Source organism: Pseudonaja textilis, chromosome 16 (genome assembly GCF_049901715.1).
Source record: "Pseudonaja textilis isolate UNSWEBS1 chromosome 16, rPseTex1.2, whole genome shotgun sequence".
Classification (NCBI taxonomy): Eukaryota; Metazoa; Chordata; class Lepidosauria; order Squamata; family Elapidae; genus Pseudonaja; species Pseudonaja textilis.
This window is the reverse complement of record NC_142005.1, coordinates 9451744-9474728: the sequence shown is the minus strand read 5'-3', so window position 1 is coordinate 9474728 and position 22985 is coordinate 9451744. Positions and strand designations below refer to the sequence as shown.

The 22985-nt window shown below is 44.6% G+C and overlaps 2 protein-coding genes across 2 annotated transcripts; both read right to left on the bottom strand.

The window, feature by feature from the left end:
* Window positions 1-6240: 6240 nt before the first annotated feature.
* On the bottom strand, window positions 6241-7922 carry LOC148124592 (uncharacterized). The gene is made up of 2 exons (XM_087914168.1): window positions 7684-7922; window positions 6241-6802 (listed from the first exon to the last, which is right to left on the bottom strand). Exons 1-2 carry the CDS (start codon window positions 7797-7799, stop codon window positions 6331-6333), a joined length of 588 nt encoding a protein of 195 aa, XP_087770294.1. The 5' UTR covers window positions 7800-7922; the 3' UTR covers window positions 6241-6330.
* Window positions 7923-13927: 6005 nt separating this feature from the next.
* Window positions 13928-15627, bottom strand: KRTAP6-1 (keratin associated protein 6-1). Its single transcript, XM_087914160.1, has 2 exons — window positions 15523-15627; window positions 13928-14685 (listed from the first exon to the last, which is right to left on the bottom strand). The coding sequence occupies exon 2, from the start codon at window positions 14658-14660 to the stop codon at window positions 14220-14222; it is 441 nt and encodes a 146-aa protein (XP_087770286.1). The 5' UTR covers window positions 14661-14685; window positions 15523-15627; the 3' UTR covers window positions 13928-14219.
* Window positions 15628-22985: the final 7358 nt, after the last annotated feature.

Below are 22985 nucleotides of genomic sequence, written 5' to 3'. Positions count from 1 at the left end.
CCAGAGCCGAAACCCCTGGCACCAGCTGATCCAAAGCCAACAGCTGGGGCAGAGGCAACAGATGGCACAGCACAAGAGGGTCCACAGAAAGCCATGGCTGGATGGAAGAGCTGTTGGAAGAAGAAGAAGAACCATGGGTTTTGTGATTCACACCCAGAGCATGAATGGCATCAAAGAAAAAAAAAACAGAAGACTCTTCCTGGTATGGTGGTCTTCAACGTAGGACCACAATTGAGACTGTCATGAATGCACCTAGTTGCCAAGCCCCCAAATATTGATCACAGGACTGCCAGGATGTTGCTATCACGGTCATAAGACTGAGGATTGGTCACAAGGCACTTCATTGGGAATACTGCAAGAACGTTTAGTCTGCCGTTAGGGGGAATCGCATTAGTGGACAGTGACTTCCCATCTTGATGGAAAGCCCTAAGATGGCTGCTCCACAGTTGTATAAATCTGCACGTTCCCCTTTCTTCCTTTCCTTCCTTCCTTCTATCCTTCCTTCTATCCTTCCTTTCATTCTTCCTTCCATCTGTCCATCCATCCTTCCTTCTAATCTTTCTCCCTTCTCTCTCTCTTCCCTCCCTCCCTCCCTCCCTCCCTCCCTCCCTTCCCAGCCCAATTCACAAAACAAAGAGCCATAACAACTCAGAAAGGCATCTCAGATACAAGGGGCTTACCGGAGAGACTCTTGGAGAAGCAGTCAAGAGGAGGAGATGAAGCTGATGGAAACTCTCAGCAGGAGAAGCTCTTTTTATACTGTTTTTCTGTCCCCACCGCTAGCTTAGAAACACCCCTTTTTGCTCCAGAGTTTCATTCGTGTTTGTGCAAAGTCTCATCAAACTGCCTCAAATTACTTTAATGATAGGAAATAAACATGAGTTTGAAGACTTAGCATTTTGTCAGTCCAACAAGACTCAATTGCCACTTTGATTTCTTTCTTTCTTTCTTTCTTTCTTTCTTTCTTTCTTTCTTTCTTTCTTTCTTTCTTTCTTTCTTTCTTTCTTCCTTCCTTCCTTCCTTCCTTCCTTCCTTCCTTCCTTCCTTCCTTCCTTCCTTCCTTCCTTCCTTCCTTCCTTCTGCCTTTTTTTCTTTCCTTTCCTATAAATACACTTTATTTCTACCCTTGCGGAACACAAAGCAGCATTCACATATCCTGTTCATAATTTCAAATCTCAAAAGTTCATTCAATTATTCAGTTGCAACTGACAATATTTTCTCCTCATCCCTGTTACATCAGAAGCAGGGATTAAGCATCAGTAGATTCACTGATCTGGTCTACTAGAAATAATAACATTCAATAAAGATTTATTTGATTTTCAGTCAACATGTTCATTCAGAAGATAGAGGACAGATTTTGGAGAGAAAGGGAGAAGAAGAGAGTGTCAAAGAGAGGAGAGGGGAGAGAGAGAGAGAGAGAGAGAACACACAAACATAAGGTTTGGAAGCTTTCATAGGGGGCCTTCAAAGAAAGGCTGAATGATCACCTCTTAGAGTGATGTAGTAGAACCTGTGTACAACAAGTGTGGGAATATAGAGGCCCCTTCCAACACTGTTGTTCTGGAAAAGAAAGTAGGATTTATGTACCTTGCTAACCCATCTTAACTAATTCATTTGAACAAACCATCATTATCAGAGCTTGAGAACTTGTATGCCAACAGCAGTATAGGTTCTTGACGTTGCTTCAAATGTCTCCAGATCAGACATGTTTTCATGGCTCTATAGAACCTTAACTAAAATTGGGTTGGTCAAAATATTTGGGTCAGGTAGTTCAGAAAGGGGAACCATCATGGAGAAAGTTCCACTGTGAGGTTCTGGAACTGGTGATGAGACCTCCAGGATGCTGCTCCTTCCAATCATCACTGCAGAGGAGAGTCAACCTGGAGCAAGTAGCTTCAGGATCAAAAGGAACTTGGGTGAACTGGTTCTGGGGAATACTCATTTTTCTATGTTCCCATGTGTTGGATAGGTTCAGGGATACCTGCAGAGTCATAAGTTCTCCACACCTTGAAGTCAAAGGAATCCTTGGGTCTCCGTGTCGATCCACAAAAATGTTGTCATTTTCGCAGAGTCACTGCTGACAACAACAATCTGGCTTTGATCTTACCTTCATCCCCACCCCATGGGTGTTGCTCAGATAAACAGAAACATCTGACTTGCATACTACAAAGGAAGAACAGAAGAAGTAGTAGCTTATTTGTGGTGACATGATTATTGCAACTTACAGTGGCAATGTCACAGTTTCTGCTGAATGAAGTGCTTTTTGTTTTCTTTTGAATGCCAGAAATGCAAATTGTAGGAAGCCTAATGAAGTTTTATGAGCCCCAATTTCCTGAGGACACAGAGGGAATGGTATAAAAACCCTCTCTGCACTCTGGAGTGCCATCAGCTTGTAGTTGACTCTCCTGTCTTCACTACTACTCTCCGGAGCAGGTAAGGCTATCTACTTAGAGAGAATTCCTCCTGGTTGCGAGCAGATGAGGTAGATCTTCCAGCCAGAATCTGAGATTCTGCAAGATTTGGACCTCAACAGCGGGTAGAAAGCTTCTGAATGCATCTGCTTTCAGAACCAGCTTCCGGTGTTCTGTTTGAAGGAGCAGGAAGGGTTCATTTTGAGTTTCAGAGCTCAGGGTTTAGAGAGAAAGGGAGAATAAGGGAGCGTCAAAGGGAGGGAGGGAGGGAGAGGGGGAGAATGGGAGAGAGAGGAATGAAAGCAATCCAGTCTTTTTGAGATAGCTGAGGTAGATCTTCAAGTCAAAATCTGAGGCACTTCAAAATATGGACCTCATCATAGGCCAGAATTCTTGTTCAATGTTTCTGCTTTCAAGAAGTCATTTGGGGGGTTTGCTATTTGGCCAGGTTACAGAACCAGAGTGCCTCTGCTTTTTTCCAGAACCTTCTTTTCTTCTTCTTTTACTTCACACCATTAGCAGTTGAAGCCAGTTGGTCAAGAGCCATCACATTGGCTCTAAGTCGGACTTCTGAAATAACTGGGGAGCTAAGAGAAAGGCACGTTTTTAAAGTCGGATTATTTCTTCAACTATTTTTCTCCCTTCTAAGAAAAGGAAGGAATGGGTTTCCAGCTCTGCCTTCCAAAATTCATGGCCTCTACTGGTGAGCCTCTTGACCATTTCAGGTCAAGGAAGCCTAGCTTGAGAAGACCAGTTAGAGGTTACCATTCACCCCAGTCCGAGCAAATCAAATCTTTCTAAAGTTATCGTGTTGGTTGATAGAAGAAGCAGGGGATGTGTTGGTAAAAGGGAACGGATACAATTCTCACAAACTCTCTCTATTTTGTGCAATAGATTCACCTCACAACTCAACACCATGGCTTTCTGTAGACCCTCTTGTGCTGTGCCATCTTGTGCCTCCGCCCCAGCTGTTGGCTTCGGATCAGCTGGTTCCAAAGGTCTCGGTTGGGGTCTCGGCTCTGGAGGTCTTGGCTACGGTTTGGGCTATGGAGCTGGGGCCTTGGCTGAATCCTCAGGAAGCCTGGGCACCCTGGCCGGAGTCAGCCCTTCCTGCATCAACCAGATCCCAGCCTCTGAGGTGACCATCCAGCCCCCTGCCTGTGTGGTCACCATCCCTGGTCCCATCCTGTCCGCCAGCTGTGATCCCGTTGCCGTTGGAGGCTACAACCCATGTGCCCCTGGAGGTATCGGAGGTATCGGAGGTTTCGGAGGAATCGGAGGTATAGGAGGTTTCGGAGGTCTCAGAGGTATCAGAGGTTTCGGAGGTACCGGAGGTTTCGCACGTTATCGTAGCTTCTACGGAGGCTTCCTGGAGTGACTCGGTGACCGTGGCAGCATCATCTGCAATCCTTGCAGCCTCCCCTGTTAAATAAACCAGGACTCTCCACGATCAAACTGGACTTTAGAAGATTGGCCAAGGCATGCCTGGATCGTACATTGACCCACATCTCGCTTTCACAAGTCACTTTCACCTCTTTCCTAGCCCTCTTCAGCAGCGACGACCATGCCTTCCTGTGAAATGAGCCCCCTGCTAAACGAAGCAGGGAAGGTTTTCGAATTAAGTAATGGAGGACCTTGTCTCTTCCCCTTCTCAAACAGGAAATGTGGATGGCTCTGGAGTGCTTTGGCACACCTGCACGGTTTCTCTTAATGTTCTTTCTTTGCCCTTTAATAAAAGTCATTCTGCACTGCAAACTTGTGGTTCTCTTTGGTTGTCATGTGAAGGTGGGCGAAGTCTTCTCTGGGTGGAGGTTTTCTCCATGGAGCCTGGGTGAGTAAGGGTGGAGAGAGAAGGGTGGGCAAGGTTCCTCTGCTGAGGAATAAGCTGTGGTCGGTGAAAGAGATCGTTGGTTGGGTTTCCCCTTTGCATTCATCCCCATAAACTGGGCCAGGTCTCAGTCAAGGCTGCTAGAAAGTCTATCACAATTCCGCTTCTCCTTCCCCTTGATTCTGCCTTGCTGACAACACATCTGGAGAAGTTTGCATGATTCTGTGCACCACAGATGAGAAGGATATTCAGTCTGGAAAAGGTTCAGGGCCAGTTGAAAAAGAAGCCATGGGAGCTTCTTTGGTCTAGGTTGTCTTACTTGAGCAGGGATTGGACTAGAAGATCTTCAAGGTTTCTTCCAACTTTATTCAGCTTGATTGATTGTCTTGAGGACTGAACATCTCATGTTCCTTAGGCCTCTCATCATAAGATATTTATGATGAGAGGCCTAAGGAACATGAGATGTTCAGTACCAAGTCAGCAAACCTGTGGGAACCACCCTAGGTCCACTCTAGGATCAGGCTCATGTCCACGAAGGGAAGGTACAATCAAAATACACCCTCTTACGGGCTCCAAACCAGAGTAACAATTACAGGTTGCCAGATCTAAAATTTAATGGATCAAATAAAGTTATCCAAAGCATGGAGGCCAATGAGTTTGATTCCCTGAAGAGGCTTTGAACTCTCATGGAACAATATCTGGCTTCTCACCTCTGAAGATGCCCTATAAAGATGAAACGGCTAACGTCATACTTTCTATGGTCACTTTTTTTCAGAACAGACAAATCAAAGTCCACAAGATAGAAAGAGCTTGTGGAATTCCTTCTTACTGTAGACAATCATGATGACCAGAGAGTAAAAGGTTTCAGCAGGAATGAGGTCCTCTTGCTAGCTCTTCTCCCGGATTTCTCATCAAAGCTTGAGAACATAGAATTTAGGATAACATTTAGAGTAAATTCTTTCCTCTACTGCAGCTTCTCTGGAGATATGCTATGGCCTTGGCAAGGAGACCATGTTTCCTACATCCCTCATCTCAGCCAGGGGTGATCCCTAGGTCGAGTCTCTTCATGGAAAGGCTGTGCTAAGGAGCTGCACCCTGAGTTGGCTGAAGCCATCATGGGATGAAGGACCTGCTGCATTTCCGTGCTGTGCTAAATCAGTTAGAACAGCTGGATGAACAAGGATTGGAAGAAGAATGGAACATTCTGGAGTTCATGGAATCTTCAGGAATTCCCCAGAAGAATTGACTGATTGACTGACTAACCCAATAAATATTCAAATTTTTGATCCAAGTGGGGAAGAACCAGCAAGGATCACTGTTGGAGGAGAGGATCAGTGGCATTTCTGCTTGATTTGGGTTCCGACCTTCTGCCAAAGTCCTTGTGTTTTCTGAGAGGTTCAACCAAACCATTAACAACTGAAGGTGAACCTAAACAGATACTCCTTTGTCTGAATGGGTTCAGGTTCTGGGCTGCCCAAAGGCAAACCTTGAAGACCTAAGAGTGCAAGAGAGGGAGAGAGAAGATGGTGAAATCTGGTGGTGGCCATTAGGTGGCCATTAATGGTGAATGAGATGCCATCATGGAGGAGATGCCTACTATGAGTCTTGAAAATTCATCATTAACTGCAGGGAGACATTAACTGTGGTGGCGCCAAGGGGGCAGATCTCTAAGCTTCTCTTTGCAGGCTCTTCTCTTTTGAAGACAAGAGTCTCCCACTTTAATTTAATTCACAGTAACCCATGCTACCAAGGATAGAGCGCAAAGGAGGACAGAGACGTGGGTTCAAATAAAGCACATTTTATTGGAAGACACAGAAGGGACATTAAGAGACACACAAGAGCTGGTGAAGGCTGGTTATATATATAAGCAAAGGGAGAAGGATGTTGAGCTGTTTTAAAGCAAGGTTGGCAGGGGGAAACAAAGACTAAGAGAAGTCCAACAGGGTCATAAGAGGTCTTCCACATCAATTTTATCCATCGAAAGGCAAACGCAACCGGTTTGTCAAAAATCGATGTAGTCCAGAATGAGGCTCAGGTACGCTTTATCCAACCTTCTGAAATCCGTTTTTGGTCATGGAGAGTCCGGTTGATTTAGCAGGGGAGGTTGCAGGGGAGAGCACAGATGCTGCCACGGCGACCGAGACGCCCCAGGCGGCCTCCATAGGTGCCACGATAACCTCCGAGACCTCCGAAACCTCCAATACCTCCGATACCTCCGGGGGAACATGGGTTGTAGCCTCCAACAGCAACGGGCTCACAGCTGGCGGAGAGGATGGGACCAGGGATGGTGACCACACAGGCAGGGGGCTGGATGGTCACCTCAGAGGCTGGGATCTGGTTGATGCAGGAGGGGCTGACTCCGGCCAGGGTGCCCAGGCTTCCTGAGGATTCAGCCAAGGCCCCAGCTCCGTAGCCCAAACCGTAGCCAAGACCTCCAGAGCCGAGACCCCAACCGAGACCTCTGGAACCAGCTGATCCGAAGCCAACAGCTGGGGCGGAGGCACAAGATGGCACAGCACAAGAGGGTCCACAGAAAGCCATGGTGTTGAGTTGTGAGGTGAATCTATTGCACAAAATAGAGAGAGTTTGTGAGAATTGTATCCGTTCCCTTTTACCAACACATCCCCTGCTTCTTCTATCAACCAACACGATAACTTTAGAAAGATTTGATTTGCTCGGACTGGGGTGAATGGTAGCCTCTAACTGGTCTTCTCAAGCTAGGCTTCCTTGACCTGAAATGGTCAAGAGGCTCACCAGTAGAGGCCATGAATTTTGGAAGGCAGAGCTGGAAACCCATTCCTTCCCTTTCTTAGAGGGGAGAAAAATAGTTGAAGAAATAATCCAACTTTAAAAACGTGCCTTTCTCTTAGCTCCCCAGTTATTTCAGAAGTCCGACTTAGAGCCAATGTGATGGCTCTTGACCAACTGGCTTCAACTGCTAATGGTGTGAAGTAAAAGAAGAAGAAAAGAAGGTTCTGGAAAAAAGCAGAGGCACTCTGGTTCTATAACCTGGCCCCCAAAAAATAGCAAATAGCAAACCCCCCAAATGACTTCTTGAAAGCAGAAACATTGAACAAGAATTCTGGCCTATGATGAGGTCCATATTTTGAAGTGCCTCAGATTTTGACTTGAAGATCTACCTCAGCTATCTCAAAAAGACTGGATTGCTTTCATTCCTCTCTCTCCCATTCTCCCCCTCTCCCTCCCTCCCTTTGACGCTCCCTTATTCTCCCTTTCTCTCTAAACCCTGAGCTCTGGAACTCGAAATGAACCCTTCCTGCTCCTTCAAACAGAACACCGGAAGCTGGTTCTGAAAGCAGATGCATTCAGAAGCTTTCTACCCACTGTTGAGGTCCAAATCTTGCAGAATCTCAGATTCTGGCTGGAAGATCTACCTCATCTGCTCGCAACCAGGAGGGATTCTCTCTAAGTAGATAGCCTTACCTGCTTCGGAGAGTAGTAGTGAAGACAGGAGAGTCAACTACAAGCTGATGGCACTCCAGAGTGCAGAGAGGGTTTTTATACCATTCCCTCTGTGTCCTCAGGAAATTGGGGCTCATAAAACTTCATTAGGCTTCCTACAATTTGCATTTCCGGCATTCAAAAGAAAACAAAAAGCACTTCATTCAGCACAAATTGTGACAATGCCACTGTAAAGTGCAATAATCATGTCACCACAAAGAAGCTACTACTTCTTCTGTTCTTCCTTTGTAGTATGCAAGTCAGATGTTTCTGTTTAACTGATCTTGGAAGTGAGCAACACCCATGGGGTGGGGATGAAGGCAAGATCAAAGCCGGATTGTTGTTGTCAGCAGTGACTCTGCGAAAATGACATTTTTGTGGATCGGCACGGAGACCCAAGGATTCCTTTGACTTCAAGGTGTGGAGAGCTTATGACTCTGCAGGTATTGCTGAACCTATCCAACACATGGGAACATAGAAAAATGAGTATTCCCCAGAACTAGTTCACCCAAGTTCCTTTTGATCCTGAAGCTACTTGCTCCAGGTTGACTCTCCTCTGCAGTGATGATTGGAAGGAGCAGCATCCTGGAGGTCTCATCACCAGTTCCAGAACCTCACAGTGGAACTTTCTCCATGATGGTTCCCCTTTCTGAACTACCTAACCCAAATATTTTGACCAACCCAATTTTAGTTAAGGTTCCATAGAGCCATGAAAACATGTCTGATCTGGAGACATTTGAAGCAACGTCAAGAACCTATACTGCTGTTGGCATACAAGTTCTCAAGCTCTGATAATGATGGTTTGTTCAAATAAATTAGTTAAGATGGGTTAGCAGGGTACATAAATCCTACTTTCTTTTCCAGAACAACAGAGTTGAAGGGGCCTCTATATTCTCACACTTGTTGTACACAGGTTCTACTACATCACTCTAAGAGGTGATCATTCAGCCTTTCTTTGAAGGCCCCCTATGAAAGCTTCCAAACCTTATGTTTGTGTGTTTTCTCTCTCTCTCTCTCTCTCTCTCTCTCTCTCTCTCCCTCTCTTTGACACTCTCTTCTTCTTCCTTTCTCTCCAAAATCTGTCCTCTCTCTTCTGAATGGACATGTTGACTGAAAATCAAATAAATCTTTATTGAATGCTGTTATTCCTAGTAGACCAGATCAGTGAATCTACTGATGCTTAATCCCTGCTTCTGATGCAACAGGGATGAGGAGAAAATAATGTCATTTGTAACTGAATAATTGAATGAACTCTTGAGATTTGAAATTATGAACAGGATATGTGAATGCTGCTTTGTGTTCCGCAAGGGTAGAAATAAAGTGTATTTATAAGAAAGGAAAGAAAAAGAAGAGAGAAGAAAGAAGAAAGAAAGAAAGAAAGAAAGAAAGAAAGAAAGAAAGAAAGAAAGAAAGAAAGAAAGAAAGAGATCAAAGTGGCAATTAGATCTTGTTGGACTGACAAAACGCCAAGTCTTCAATTCATAAGTTTATTTCACCTTATTAAAGTAATTTGGGGAAGTTTAATGAGACTTTGCACAAACACAAATGAAACCCTGGAGCAAAAAGGGGCGTTTCTAAGCTAGCGGTGGGGACAGAAAAACAGTATAAAAAGAGCTTCTCCTGCTGAGAGTTTCCATCAGCTTCATCTCCTCCTCTTGACTGCTTCTCCAAGAGTCTCTCTGGTAAGTCCCTTGTATCTGAGATGCCTTTCTGAGTTCTTATGGCTCTTTGTTTTGTGAATTGGGGTGGGAAGGGAGGAAGGAAGGAAGGAAGGAAGGAAGGAAGGAAGGAAGGAAGGAAGGAAGGAAGGAAGGAAGGAAGGAAGGAAGGAAGGAGGGAGGGAGGGAGGGAGGGAGGGAGGGAGGAGAGAGAGAAGGGAGAAAGATTAGAAGAAAGGATGGATGGACGGATGGAAGGAGGAATGAAAGGAAGCATAGAAGGAAGGATGGAAGGAAGGAAGGAAGGAAAGAAAGGAAGGGGAATGTACAGATTTATACGACTGTGGAGCAGCCATCTTAGGGCTTTCCATCAAGATGGGAAGTCACTGTCCACTAATGTGATTCCCCCTAACGGCAGACTAAACATTCTTGCAGTATTCCCAATGAAGTGCCTTGCGACCAATCCTCAGTCTTATGACCGTGATAGCAACATCCTGGCAGTCCTGTGATCAATATTTGGGTGCTTGGCAACTAGATGCATTCATGACAGTCTCAATTGTGGTCCTACGTTGAAGACCACCATACCAGGAAGAGTCTTCTGTTTTTTTTTTCTTTGATGCCATTCATGCTCTGGGTGTGAATCACAAAACCCATGGTTCTTCTTCTTCTTCCAACAGCTCTTCCATCCAGCCATGGCTTTCTGTGGACCTTCTTGTGCTGTGCCATCTTGTGCCTCTGCCCCAGCTGTTGGCTTTGGATCAGCTGGTTCCAGAGGTCTCAGCTATGGAGGTCTCGGCTATGGAGGTCTCGGCTCTGGTTTGGGTTACGGCTATGGAGCTGGGGCCTTGGCCGAATCCTCAGGAAGCCTGGGCACCCTGGCCGGAGTCATCCCCAAACCCATCAACCAGGTCCCAGCCTCCGAGGTGACCATCCAGCCCCCTGCAGTTGTGGTCACCATCCCTGGTCCCATCCTCTCCGCCAGTTGTGAGCCCGTTGCTGTCGGAGGCTACAACCCATGTGCCCCTGGAGGTATTGGAGGCTTAGGTGCTGGCTACCTTGGAGGCCGGCTGGGGCGTCTCGGTCGCCGTGGCAGCCTCTGCGCTCTCCCCTGCAACCTCCCCTGCTAAATCAACTGGACACTCCATGACCAAAAACGGATTTCAGAAGGTTGGATAAAGCGTACCTGAGCCTCATTCTGGACTGTATCGATTTTTGACAAACCGGTTGCGTTTGCCTTTCGATGGATAAAATGGATGTGGAAGACCTCTTATGACCCTGTTGGACTTCTCTTAGTCTTCGTTTCCCCCCGCCAACTTTGCTTTAAAACAGCTCAACATCCTTCTCCCTTTGCTTATATATAACCAGCCTTCACCAGCTCTTGTGTGTCTCTTAATGTCCCTTCTGTGTCTTCCAATAAAATGTGCTTTATTTGAACCCACGTCTCTGTCCTCCTTTGCGCTCTATCCTTGGCAGCATGGGTTACTGTGAATTAAATTAAAGTGGGAGACTCTTGTCTTCAAAAGAGAAGAGCTTGCCTTCGGGGCTTCCAAGGACACTAAGATGAACCAAATCGAGGTCCTTCTATGTCCAACCGTTGGTTTCTCCCAAAGGTCAACCACTACGGTGATTGCAAAGAGAAGCTTAGAGATCTGCCCCTTTGGTACCACCATAGTTCACTACAGTACATTGGACAGATGGTCTCCCTGCAGCTAATGATGAATTTTCAAGACTCATAGTAGGCATCTCCTCCATGATGGCATCTCATTCACCATTAATGGCCACTTAATGGCCACCAGCAGATTTCACCATCTTCTCTCTCCCTCTCTTGCACTCTTAGGTCTTCAAGGTTTGCCTTTGGGCAGCCCAGAATCCGAACCCATTCAGACAAAGGAGTATCTGTTGAGGTTCACCTTCAGTTGTTAATGGTTTGGTTGAACCTCTCAGAAAACACAAGGACGTTGGCAGAAGGTTGGAACCCAAATCATGCAGAAATGCCACTGATCCTCTCCTCCAACAGTGATCCTTGCTGGTTCTTCCCCACTTGGATCAAAAATTTGAATATTTATTGGGTTAGTCAGTCAATCAGTCAATTCTTCTGGGGAATTCCTGAAGATTCCATGAACTCCAGAATGTTCCCTTCTTCTTCCAATCCTTGTTCATCCAGCTGTTCTAACTGATTTAGCACAGCACGGAAATGCAGCAGGTCCTTCATCCCATGATGGCTTCAGCCAACTCAGGGTGCAGCTCCTTAGCACAGCCTTTCCATGAAGAGACTCGACCTAGGGATCACCCCTGGCTGAGATGAGGGATGTAGGAAACATGGTCTCCTTGCCAAGGCCATAGCATATCTCCAGAGAAGCTGCAGTAGAGGGAAGAATTTACTGTAAGTGTTATCCTAAATTCTATGTTCTCAAGCTTTGATGAGCAATCCGGGAGAAGAGCTAGCAAGAGGACCTCATTCCTGCTGAAACCTTTTACTCTCTGGTCATCATGATTGTCTACAGTAAGAAGGAATTCCACAAGCTCTTTCTATCTTGTGGACTTTGATTTGTCTGTTCTGAATAGTCAAGTCAGGCTGGAATGGCATCTACAGGGCAACCTACCATAAGCTCTGATAACAAAGAGTTTAAAAATGGGAAAGAGATACCACAGAAGGACACAATAACAGAATAACAGAAGGGACCTTGGAGCAGTGGTGGAATTCAAAGTATTTTACTACTGGTTGTATGAGTGTGGCTTGGTGGGCGTGGCAGGGGAAGGATACCGTAAAATCGTCATTCCTTCCCCACCCCACTAACCTGCTTTCCAGCTCCGTTCTCCTGTTCAGGACAACCAAAGAAGACCCAGCCAATCAGCTGGGACTCAATGGGAGGCAGAGAATAGGTGGGGGAAGAGCCAGTCAGAGGTGGGATTTGCCGGTTCTCTGGACTACTCACAATTTCTGCTACCAGTTCTCCAAAACCGGTCAGAACCTGCTGAATACCACCTCTACCTTGGAGGTCTATTTCAAGCTGTCCAGTCTCTTCTTGAAAACCTCCAGTGTTGGAGTACCCACAACTTCCAGAGGGAAGCTGTTCCATTGGTTTATTGTTCTAATTGTAGGAAATTACTCCTTAGTTCTAGGTTGGATCATCCCTCCTGGATGAGTTTCCATCCATGGCTTCTTGTTCTGCATTCAGGTGCTTCGGAGAATATCTTGACTCCCTCTTCTTTGTGGCAGCCCCATAGATATTGGAAGACTGCTATCATGTCACCCCCAGTCCTTAATAGAAATAGCAGAATGACAGAGTGGGAAGGAGCCCTGGAGGTCTTCTAGTCTTCTCGCTGAAGCAGGAGACTGTAGACCATTCCAGAGAAATGGCTGTCCAGTCTCTTCTTGAAAACCTCCAGTGATGAAGCATTTACAACCTCTGGAGGGAAACTGTTCCACCGATTCAGCGTTCTAACTATCAGGAAAATTCTCCATATTTGTAAGTTGGATCTCTCCCTGTTTAGTTTCCATCCATTGTTTCTTGTCCTACTTTCAGGTGCTTTGGAGAATAGGTTGACCTATTGTTGGGTCATGCCACCATGAGATGCCCTCTTTGCCACCATCTTTGAGGAAAGAGACATTTCTCTTTTTAAACATAGCATATATATATATCCATCCATCCATCCATCCATCCTGTGGGTTCTCAGAAAAAAAAGTGACCATAGGAAGTATGACGTTAGCCGTTTCACCTTTATAGGGCATCTTCAGAGGTGAGAAGCCAGATATTGTTCCATGAGAGTTCAAAGCCTCTTCAGGGAATCAAACTCATTGGCCTCCATGCTTTGGATAACTTTATTTGATCCATTAAATTTTAGATCTGGCAACCTGTAATTGTTACTCTGGTTTGGAGCCCGTAAGAGGGTGTATTTTGATTTTACCTTCCCTTTGTGGACATGAGCCTGATCCTAGAGTGGACCTATGGTGGTTCCCACAGGTTTGCTGACTTGGTACTGAACATCTCATGTTCCTTAGGCCTCTCATCATAAATATCTTATGATGAGAGGCCTAAGGAACATGAGATGTTCAGTCCTCAAGACAATCAATCAAGCAGAATAGAGTTGGAAGAAACCTTGAAGATCTTCTAGTCCAATCCCTGCTCAAGTAGGACAACCTGGACCAAAGAAGCTCCCATGTCTTCTTTGTCACCTGGCCCTGAATCTTTTCCAGACTGAATATCCTTCTCATCTGTGGTGCCCAGAATCATGCAAACTTCTCCAGATGTGTTGTCAGCAAGGCAGAATCGAGGGGAAGGAGAAGCGGAATTGTGATAGACTTTCTAGCAGCCTTGACTGAGACCTGGCCCAGTTTATGGGGATGAATGCAAAGGGGAAACCCAACCAACGATCTCTTTCACCCACCACGGCTTATTCCTCAGCAGAGGAACCTTGCCCACCCTTCTCTCTCCACCCTTACTCGCCCAGGCTCCATGGAGAAAACCTCCACCCAGAGAAGACTTCGCCCACCTTCACATGACAACCAAGGAGAACCACAAGTTTGCAGTGCAGAATGACTTTTATTAAAGGGCAAAGAAAGAACATTGGCAGAAGCCATCAGGGGTTCCAAACAGTGCAAAGAAATGAAGACTTCCCCTTTGACAAATAATCTCAGAGCCCCTAGATGTTTGCAGAGCTTTCATTCTTCACATGAAGCCCTTGACTGATGACTTAACTGCCTTAAGTGCTTGTTGAGATGCCAGAAAAGAATACAAGCAATGGGATAAGTCTAGAGTAGAGGGAGCTGTGATAGCTGTATACACACAGAGCAGGGCTTAGATAGGACTTAGACGATCTTCTCACATCCGTTTTTGGTCATGGACAGTCCAGGTTCACTTAACAAGGGAGGGTGCAGATGCTACCTTTGCGTCCGACAGAGCAGATGCTGCCACGGCGACCGAGACGCCCCAGGCGGCCTCCGTAGTAGCCACCATAATGTCCGACACCTCCGGGGGCACATGGGGTGTGGCCTCCGACGGCGACAGGCTCACAGCTGGCAGAGAGGATGGGACCAGGGAGGGTGATCACGACTGGAGGGGGCTGGATGGTCACCTCAGATGCTGGGATCTGGTTGATGCAGGATGGGACAACTCCGGCCAAGGTGCCCAGGTTCCTAGCGGACTCAGCTAACCTAGCAGAGCCATAACCAGAGCCAAGACCTCTGTAGCCATATCCCCATGAGCCGTATCCCCATGGTCCACAGCCAGTTGACCCCAGTCCGACAACGGGGGCGGAAGCACAAGATGGAACAGCACAAGATGGTCCACAGCAAGCCATTTTTTGTAGGACAGTTAAGGTAGGTCTGAAATGAAACATTTACACAACCAAGTTGACCATGGGAGGAGAGAGAGCATGCCAAAGAATCATGAAGACTCAGAGAAGGTTCCAGAGGATGGGACCATGTGCACAAACGACATTTGCTCATTTGATTCATGTCAATCTTCTGTCTGGTTTTGCACAGCATGATTAATTAGATGATAATCCATCCTTTAGGTGCACAGAATAATGAGTCATAAAGTCAACCCCCCCCCTTTCAAATTAATCACAGCTTCCAGCTACTCAACCTTAGCATCTTGTATGACTGCAAACACTAGAACTTCAACCTGCTCCACCAAGCAAACCCAGCCTTTGTCATAACCTAAACTAAAATGGAAGAAAGTTTCCATCTGGAATTGCTCTCTGAATTCCAAGAACTGTGAAGATCCGCTACAGGAAAGAATTACCAGAGGAACTACTAAAAATTATCAGCGTTTTTCTGAAGACCACTTAACTACGTTTTGGAGAAGCTCTGAGAGCTTCTGGCATAGAGACTGTGAAGATATGAAGTGCCCTTCTACGTATCCTGTCCTTGTTTATCATTGAGAACTTTGCCTGTACTCTAGTATCTTTCTTAGTGCAGGGCTCTTCCTCCCCTAGGAGGTTTCTAAGATCTTAACTAAAGCTGATCAGAAGAATGTCCTGGGCTCAAATTCCTCTCCATTCAGATGAATCCCCAAAAGTTATTTCTCCTCCAGATCTTCCTTCACAGAGACTATTCCTCCTAGTAAGAGTTTGGAGGTTAATCAAACCTCACTCTTTTTTCCTATTTGGCAGTTCCAACTCTCTAAGTTAACTCTGTCCAGTAAAGAAATTGACTTACCTGCTCGGAGGAGAAGAAATAGAAAGGGAGCAAGCTGGTCAGAGAAGCTGTGAAGATCTCCCAGAGTAGAGACGGCTTTTATACCATTCTGGTGGCATCTGAAGAAGACTCCCCACAGGCCTTAATGAACCACCCTCACAGTCTGACTCATAACATGTCAAGATGATAATTACAATTTTAGTTGCTTAGAATGCCGTGTGGGTGTTCCTCTATTTTTCAGTTGTTTGGGGTTTACGGATATTTTGTACAAAGCACATCTTACGGGGTGTGTCTCACCACAGCAGGAGCCACGGGGATTCACTCTTTTGACTCCCGCAGGAGAAGAATAGGAAAAGATTGAGAATTGCTTCTCAATTCTTTTTCTTCCACCGACCCTTTCAACCTATTGTCGTAAGAAATAGGTAAGGGTTATGGAATATGAAATCAGGATCTGGGGTGGGTTTGGTATGGGAAGGAGAAGAGAAGGAAGTGAAGGAGAAGAAGGAGAAGGACGTTGAGGAGCAGAAGAAAGAAGTTGGAAGGCACCTAGGAGGTCTTTTAGTCCAACCTCCTATTCAAGCAGGAGAACTTATATCACAAGCCCCCATGTCTCCTTTGTCCCCTTGCCCTGAACCTTTTCCAAACTGAATATCCTTCTCAAAAACATGGTGCCCAGAATTGTACAAAGTTATCCAGGTGTGTCAGCGAGGCAGAATCGAGGGGAAAGAGAGCTAGAATTGTGATAGACTTTCTAGCAGCCTTGACCGAGACCTGGCCCAGTTTATATGGATCAATGCAAAGGGCAAAGCCAACCAGGGATCTGCTTCACCCACCATCAACAGGAAGGAGGAGAAGGAAGTTGAGGAGCAGAAGAAAGAGGCGGAGAAGGAAAATGAGGAGAGGGAGAAGGAAAAGGAGGACAAGGAGAAGGAGGAGAAGGAAAAGGAGGAGAAGGATGTTGAAGAGAAGGAGAACAAAAGGAAGGAGAAAGATCAACAACATTTCAAGATTATACAAATTAACACGGGGAAAGAGCAAATCTCCAGATTTTTTCCTCAAGGGGATGGTCTTGGAATCTCCAGGTCTAAATCCTGAAAACTCGATGCTTCTTCATTCCAACAGAAATAGCAGCTGTAACTAAATCCTGGTTCTCTCGGGGAAATCCACATATAACATCATTTCCATTTCTCTTCCACTTCTGAAATTTATTTATTTAAAAAAGAGGGGTGCCATTTCGTTTGTTCAGGCCTGTTTCCCTTGTTTCTGTTGTCAACAGAGATTAATCAACCATTTCAAAACATCTCTGTAGCTGAATGTAAGATTGACATGAGATGCTTTGGGGACACGGAGTTTTACCGCTACCCCTGAGTTTTTGCAGGCATCGATTTCAGGCTGAAAACCAAACAAAACCACAAATCGGAAAACTGGGGGGAGGAGTAAAAACAAAATACCCCCCCCCACCTCCTCTCCCTCTGGAGTGGTGTTGCGACACAGCTCATAACCATACTGTTTCCAGAACCAAAGAAACCAGAATGATGGATTGACACAACCTCCATTGTACTAGATGTGTCAAGGAACTCCCGGAAAAAAATTGTGGGATACAATGAATAGAATAGAATTGAATTGAATTCTTTATTGGCCAAGTGTGATTGGACACACAAGGAATTTGTCTTGGTGCAAATGCTCTCAGTGTACATAAAAAGAAAAGATACCTTCATCAAGAGTCAAGAATCATAAGGTGCTACACTTAATGATAGTCATAGGGTACAAGAAGCAATGAAATCATACTAGGAAACAATCAATATAAATTGTAAGGATGCAAGTGACAAAGTTACAGTCATATAGTCACAAGTGGGAGTGAATGGATGATAAAGAGTAATGAGAAGATTAATAGTAATAGTAGTGCAGATGAGTTGGTAACACAAAAAAAAGTAGTTTTTTTCATCTACTGATGGGCTTTTTTTTTTTACTAAATATACTTCAAGCTACATTTGATGGTTTGAATTTCCTTTTAAATACGCATTGATTCCCAGAAAAATCACAGGACTTTTGTCATGGGTTTCTGGAATGTTTTTGTGCAACCCAAAGAGGATTTACTTATCTTTAGTTTCGGTAAGATTAAAATAATTTCGCAGAAAGAAAAAACGAAATAAAGAAAGACAATCTCCCTGGATCAGTGCTAAGGACATTCTTGGTGGGGCAAATACCATGTGGAAAAGGATAATGGAGTTCTGTTTGGCTTTTAATTCACAGCCCACCATCATGTTGTGCGTGGATGACAGGTGTATCAACGCAAAAAGCTGACCTGTGTGGATTTTTTCACAAGTTGTTTAGCCCAAACAGGCGTGTGGACAAGATGTTTGCCATTCCACATAGCTGTCTTCTCTCCAGCTCATTTAAACAACAGAAGACATCAAAGATTTACCATAGAATTGCAATCAGCAATTATCCATCTCTTCCTGTTCTAGCTTCCATCTCCAATCGGGCTGGTTGAATTTCCTTGGAACAACACGTCAGCAGGAATAGAACCGAGAAAATAAACAGTTGACAAAAATGACATTCCGGTGGTCAGATGTTTATCTCTTCTTAGAAAACTTTGAGATAGGATCTTATTGAGAGGATCTTCCTTCCAAGTTGCTGACTACTTGGTGTAATTGAAGAAATTCCAAAGTGTCAGGGCTCCAGCATCCACCCCCATTCAATGTCGACTCAAAAATATTTCTCTGGTCTTTTAGAGTTGTCACAAAGAATATTAGCAAAGGAAGGAAATTGGGCCCCAAATGTTGCAGGAAAAAATCCTGCTTTTTGGCCCAGTTCTCCTGCTGGGAGAATGAAAAGGTCCTTTCCACATCTCCTCCAAAGATGGAGGACTTTTAGGAGAATTAAAAATGTATTGAGTTAGGGGTCTTGGAGGATATCTTTGTTTCTTTCTTGATAGGAAGAGGAGGAGAAAACTGTGGGATCCTTGGTGGTCTCTGAGTTTGGCTGTTTTCTTGTAGACGCAACATCAAGAGGGCTGGAAGTTAGGGGGGTTGTGGAGAAGAGGAGGAGGAGGAAGAGGAGGAGAAGGAGTAGGAAGAAGAAGGAGGTGATGGTTGAGTTTCCAGAAGTTGTAAATGCTCCAACACTGTAAGTTTTCAAGAAGAGATTGGACAAATGTCTCAAGCGGTGTAGCGGTGTAGTAGGCCTAAGCAGGGGTTGAACTAGAAGACCTCCAAGGTCTTTTCCAACTCTGTTATTCTATTCTACATATATGATATTTATATATACATATAAATAAATAAATAAAAATTTGAGAGTTAGGACACGGTTTCCAAGGGCCACATATGGATATCTATATCTTTGTACCCCAAATCTCACTCCAGGAGACCTCGAAGCTGTCTCTTCACAAGTTCACAAGATGCATCCTGTTTTAAGGTGGTCATTCTTAAATAAATCTATTTTCTTGCTCCATAATGTTCCGTATTTTTTATCTGTTTCATATTAGATACATTTTGGAATTATATTAGAGGGAAAATTTACTAGATTTTTTTGTATCATTTAATGAACCCAGAGATGATTGAAGATCTTCGTTGGCATGTAAGCTCACCCAAAGGTCAATTCTCAACACAAATACCCCAGTTTCTCTTTTTCTTTCAAGATTAGATGAAGGTCAGATGAAAGGGTTAAAAAGCACACGTGGTGGTGGGCATTTTGCCAATCATGGACACAAGGAACATCTTACCCTTAACAAATAAAAATACACATTTGACATTGTTGGTTTTTCAATGTTATTATCTGTAAATTTGTAAAAGTTCAATGTTTGGGCACAGCCTCAGCTTGATATAAGAGGAAGGGGTTTAATTAAATGCCATGGAAACTTTCAAGCTCAGTAATATTTGCCACCAAATGGGGATTTAATGGCGAGAAGCAAATTCTTATTCATATGAATAATAGTGGGAAGTCACAACCCTCAATGCAAATTAAATTGGTCTACAATGGCTAGTTTATCCAGCTTCCTCTTTTGAAGCCAAAGTTGTGCCTTGCAATTCACCGACTCAGCCCAAATGAAATTGTGTGTCCATGGGAAAATTTACACACTGGGAACAAGAGGTTCCACCCTCCCTAACTACTGGCGAAGGGTGGGGATGGCATACATGTGTGGAGAAGAACAGGAGATAATGTCGGAGATAGTGCTGAAAATGATTAAGTGAGTGGAAGATACAAATGACTGTAAACAGCAAGGAAGCCTTTGAAGATAAGTTGTTGTGTGGAAGAGATTGCATGGATGGTAAATTCCATCCTTTCTGGACCTGAGTGTGTTCCTTTTTAGTTTGGTGAGTAGGAGAGATTCATGGCTGGTCAGTTTCACCCTTTCTGGACCAGAGTGAGCTTCTTCTTAGTTTGCTGATTAACAGAGACTTATGGCTGGTCAATTTCATCCTTTCTGGACTTGAATGAGCTTCTTCCTACTTGTTGAGTGTCTCAAAGGTGCTTTTTCAAGAGGCAAGTGGACTTCCTTTGTTTTTCCTTGAAGATATTTTACTTTTCATCCCAGAAGTTTCTTCAGTTCTGAACTGAAGAACTGGAGAAGTTTTTCAGATGAGAAGTGAAACATCTTCAAGGAGAAACAAAGGAAGGTCCAGTTGTCTCTTGAAAAAGCACCTTTGGGACCATGACCTGGATGGCTAAGAATCTCCATAGGTACTCATTGAGTAGAAGAGATTGCACAGCTAGTCCATTTCACTCTTTCTGGACCTGAGTGTACTTGTCCATTTCTTTCTTCCCGCTGCCTCATCCCCACTCAATTTTGTTTCTATCCCTTTTCAACACAGTAACCTCTGACCCCACTTCCATCCCAATATGGATTCACAAATGTGTTGTGGCATGACTAAATTCATTCTACCTGGAGGGAAAAAAATATCTCCAGTTTAATTGGAATGTGGCTTGGCTAAGCATCTCAGGAAAACTTCATAGAAGTTTACATTCCTAAATTTTTTTAATCTTTCCAATCACGGTACAGATCAACCTGCTACAGTAAATGACATGGTCCATTGCCAAGCTTTTAAAAATATGTTCATACCCATTTCCTTTATGAGTAAATAATTATACAACAAGTCCCGCACCTTTAATTATCACCAAGATGCTACCCGAAACAAAGGTCAGGTTGCTACAGGGGTCAAAACACTTCAGATTAATTCTGATTGTATCAACATTTCTGGAAAACTGTTTAAGGCTGTTCTACCAGGAAATAAATAATAATAAAAAAGCTAGCAACACCCAAAAGGAAGTGCAGGACTTCAAAGGAAGCAGATAGTTCCCACCGCAAAGAATTTGCCAATTTACTCGTGATGCTGACTGTGAATTCTAACTCTGGGAAGTCATACTATCGGAATAATCCTGTGTAGGATTCAGTTCTCCAAGAGAAAAACATTAAGGCTGGCTAGTTTTTTTCCTGAAAGGAGCCCAAAAAAGTTGGCTCTGAGGTTTGCAATAGTCACAGATTATCGGTAGCTCAGGTGTAGGATGAAGGTTCATCCTTCGAGCTTGCGAACCACTTTGAGAGGGCTGAAAAAGCCCCGTGAAACTGTATATAAGTCTAAGCACCGTTGCTGAGTGATATTGTGGGTTGGTTTCCAAATGTTTCATTACCAGGCTGGGTACCATCTTTAGTGGAGTTTAGAGGAGGTCAGTGTTCTTCTGTTTATGAGGGTTTGTGGTTGTGTCAAGTGAGGATCTTGTGAGCAACACAATCATTGGCCACGCTACCACCCACAATGCTTGTGAGTTCATCGAAGCCTGGCACTCCATCAGCAACTCCATCAAGAGACACAGGGACCTACAACAAGCCTATGAACCCCTCAGAATTCAAATCAACCCCACCGCCAACTAGGGGCACCACTGACCTTCAACCAACCCACACAAGTCCCCCCTCCCCACCATCAGTTCATCTCCCAATGACCCTGACCTCCTTATCACAAAACCCATCACAAGACTCACTGATGACTCACACCTGACCCATCCGAAGACCCTCACTTGATACACCCACACTTAAGCCCTCATAAACAGAAGAACACTGACATCTAAACTTGGCTGAAGATGTTGCCCAGCCTGGTAATGAGATGTCCAGAAACCAATCCGCAACCTTGGAGAACGAAGGTTTTTCACCCTCTTCTCATGTTAAAGCACGGCTTTGAAAAGGTCCTTACCACCAAGGAGAACGTCACTGAGGAGACCCTTCTTCTCACAAACTTCAAGGTTGGACTTATATGGCAACCCTTTACACTTTTTGAGCCTGTATTTCTTGATGCTACTTGAACCACATGAATAACCAGTAGATGCACTTCTATCAGGTACTACCAAAAAATAAAAAAAATCAGTGCTCAGAATGTCCTAAGGAAATTAGTCAGGAACTCTTCTCCATAGAAGATAAAGGAGGTCCAGAAGTAAAAAAAGTATGTTGTTGTTATTCACAAAGTTGTGTCTGACCCATCGTGACAAGGTTCCTCCAGGCCTTCCTGTCTTCTACCATCCCCTGGAGTCCATTTAAGCTCACGCTGACTGCTTCCATGACTCCATCCAGCCCCCTCCTTCTCTGTTGTCCCCTTCTTCCGTTGCCCTCCATCATTTCCAGCATCAGGCTCTTCTCCAGGGAGTCCTTCCTTCTCATGAGGTGGCCAAAATCTTTGAGTTTCATCTTCAGGGTCTGGCTTTCTAAAGAGTGGTCAGGGTTGATCTCCTCTAGGACTGACCGGTTTGATCGCCTTGCAGTCCAAGGGACTCACGGGAGTCTTCTCCAGCACCAGAGTTCAAAGGCCTCAATTCTTTGGTGCTCAACCTTTCTTATGGTCCAGCTTTCACAGCCATACATTGCAACTGGAAAGCCACAGCCTTGACTATATGCACTTTTGTTGGCAAGGTTATGTCTCTGCTTTTTTTTGTATGCTGTCTAGGTTTGCCATAACTTTTCTCCCCAGCTGGCCATCTAGAATTTTCATGGACAGTTGTGTACACCAGTAAAACATTTTGTTTTCTAGGAATGCATTACTTGGAATGCCGACACATTTCTTTGTGGGTTCTCCACCTCTGGAAATTTTTGAGAAGAGGCTGGATGTCCACCTCTCAGGTCTGGTTTAATTGGTTTTTCTTCATATTGCAGAGGGTTAGACTAGATGTTCCTCAAGATTGCTCCACCATTCTATGACTAGGTTAGTGTTAAGTGTGGGGAGGACTTTTGTGTTGGCATGTTGAACAAATCCAGCTGGTGAAGTTCATTTAGGTTATGTGTATTGTGAGCGCTCAGCAAACCAGTTGTGTGAATGGAGCTGGTAGGTTTCGAGTAATGGTTCCACCTTCCTTCTAGTATCAGACCAGGATTCTACATTAATGTACTTGCACAATCATTTGTGAAACACAGCATCCCATATCATTATTGTTAAAACTCATTCCAGTAAACTATGGCTTCTTTGACCCTGATCTATGGACTAGGTCCCAATTGTTGGGGT

What these genes read in the sequence shown, in the direction of transcription:
- LOC148124592 (XM_087914168.1), bottom strand. Translation starts at nt 7,799, where the DNA reads ATGAGCCCCAATTTCCTGAGGACACAGAGGGAATGGTATAAAAACCCT. An exon ending in ACTACTACTCTCCGAAGCAG is followed by an intron (nt 6,803 to 7,683) that starts GTAAGGCTATCT and finishes TTTGTGCAATAG; the next exon opens with ATTCACCTCACAACTCAACA.
- KRTAP6-1 (XM_087914160.1), bottom strand. Translation starts at nt 14,660, where the DNA reads ATGGCTTGCTGTGGACCATCTTGTGCTGTTCCATCTTGTGCTTCCGCC.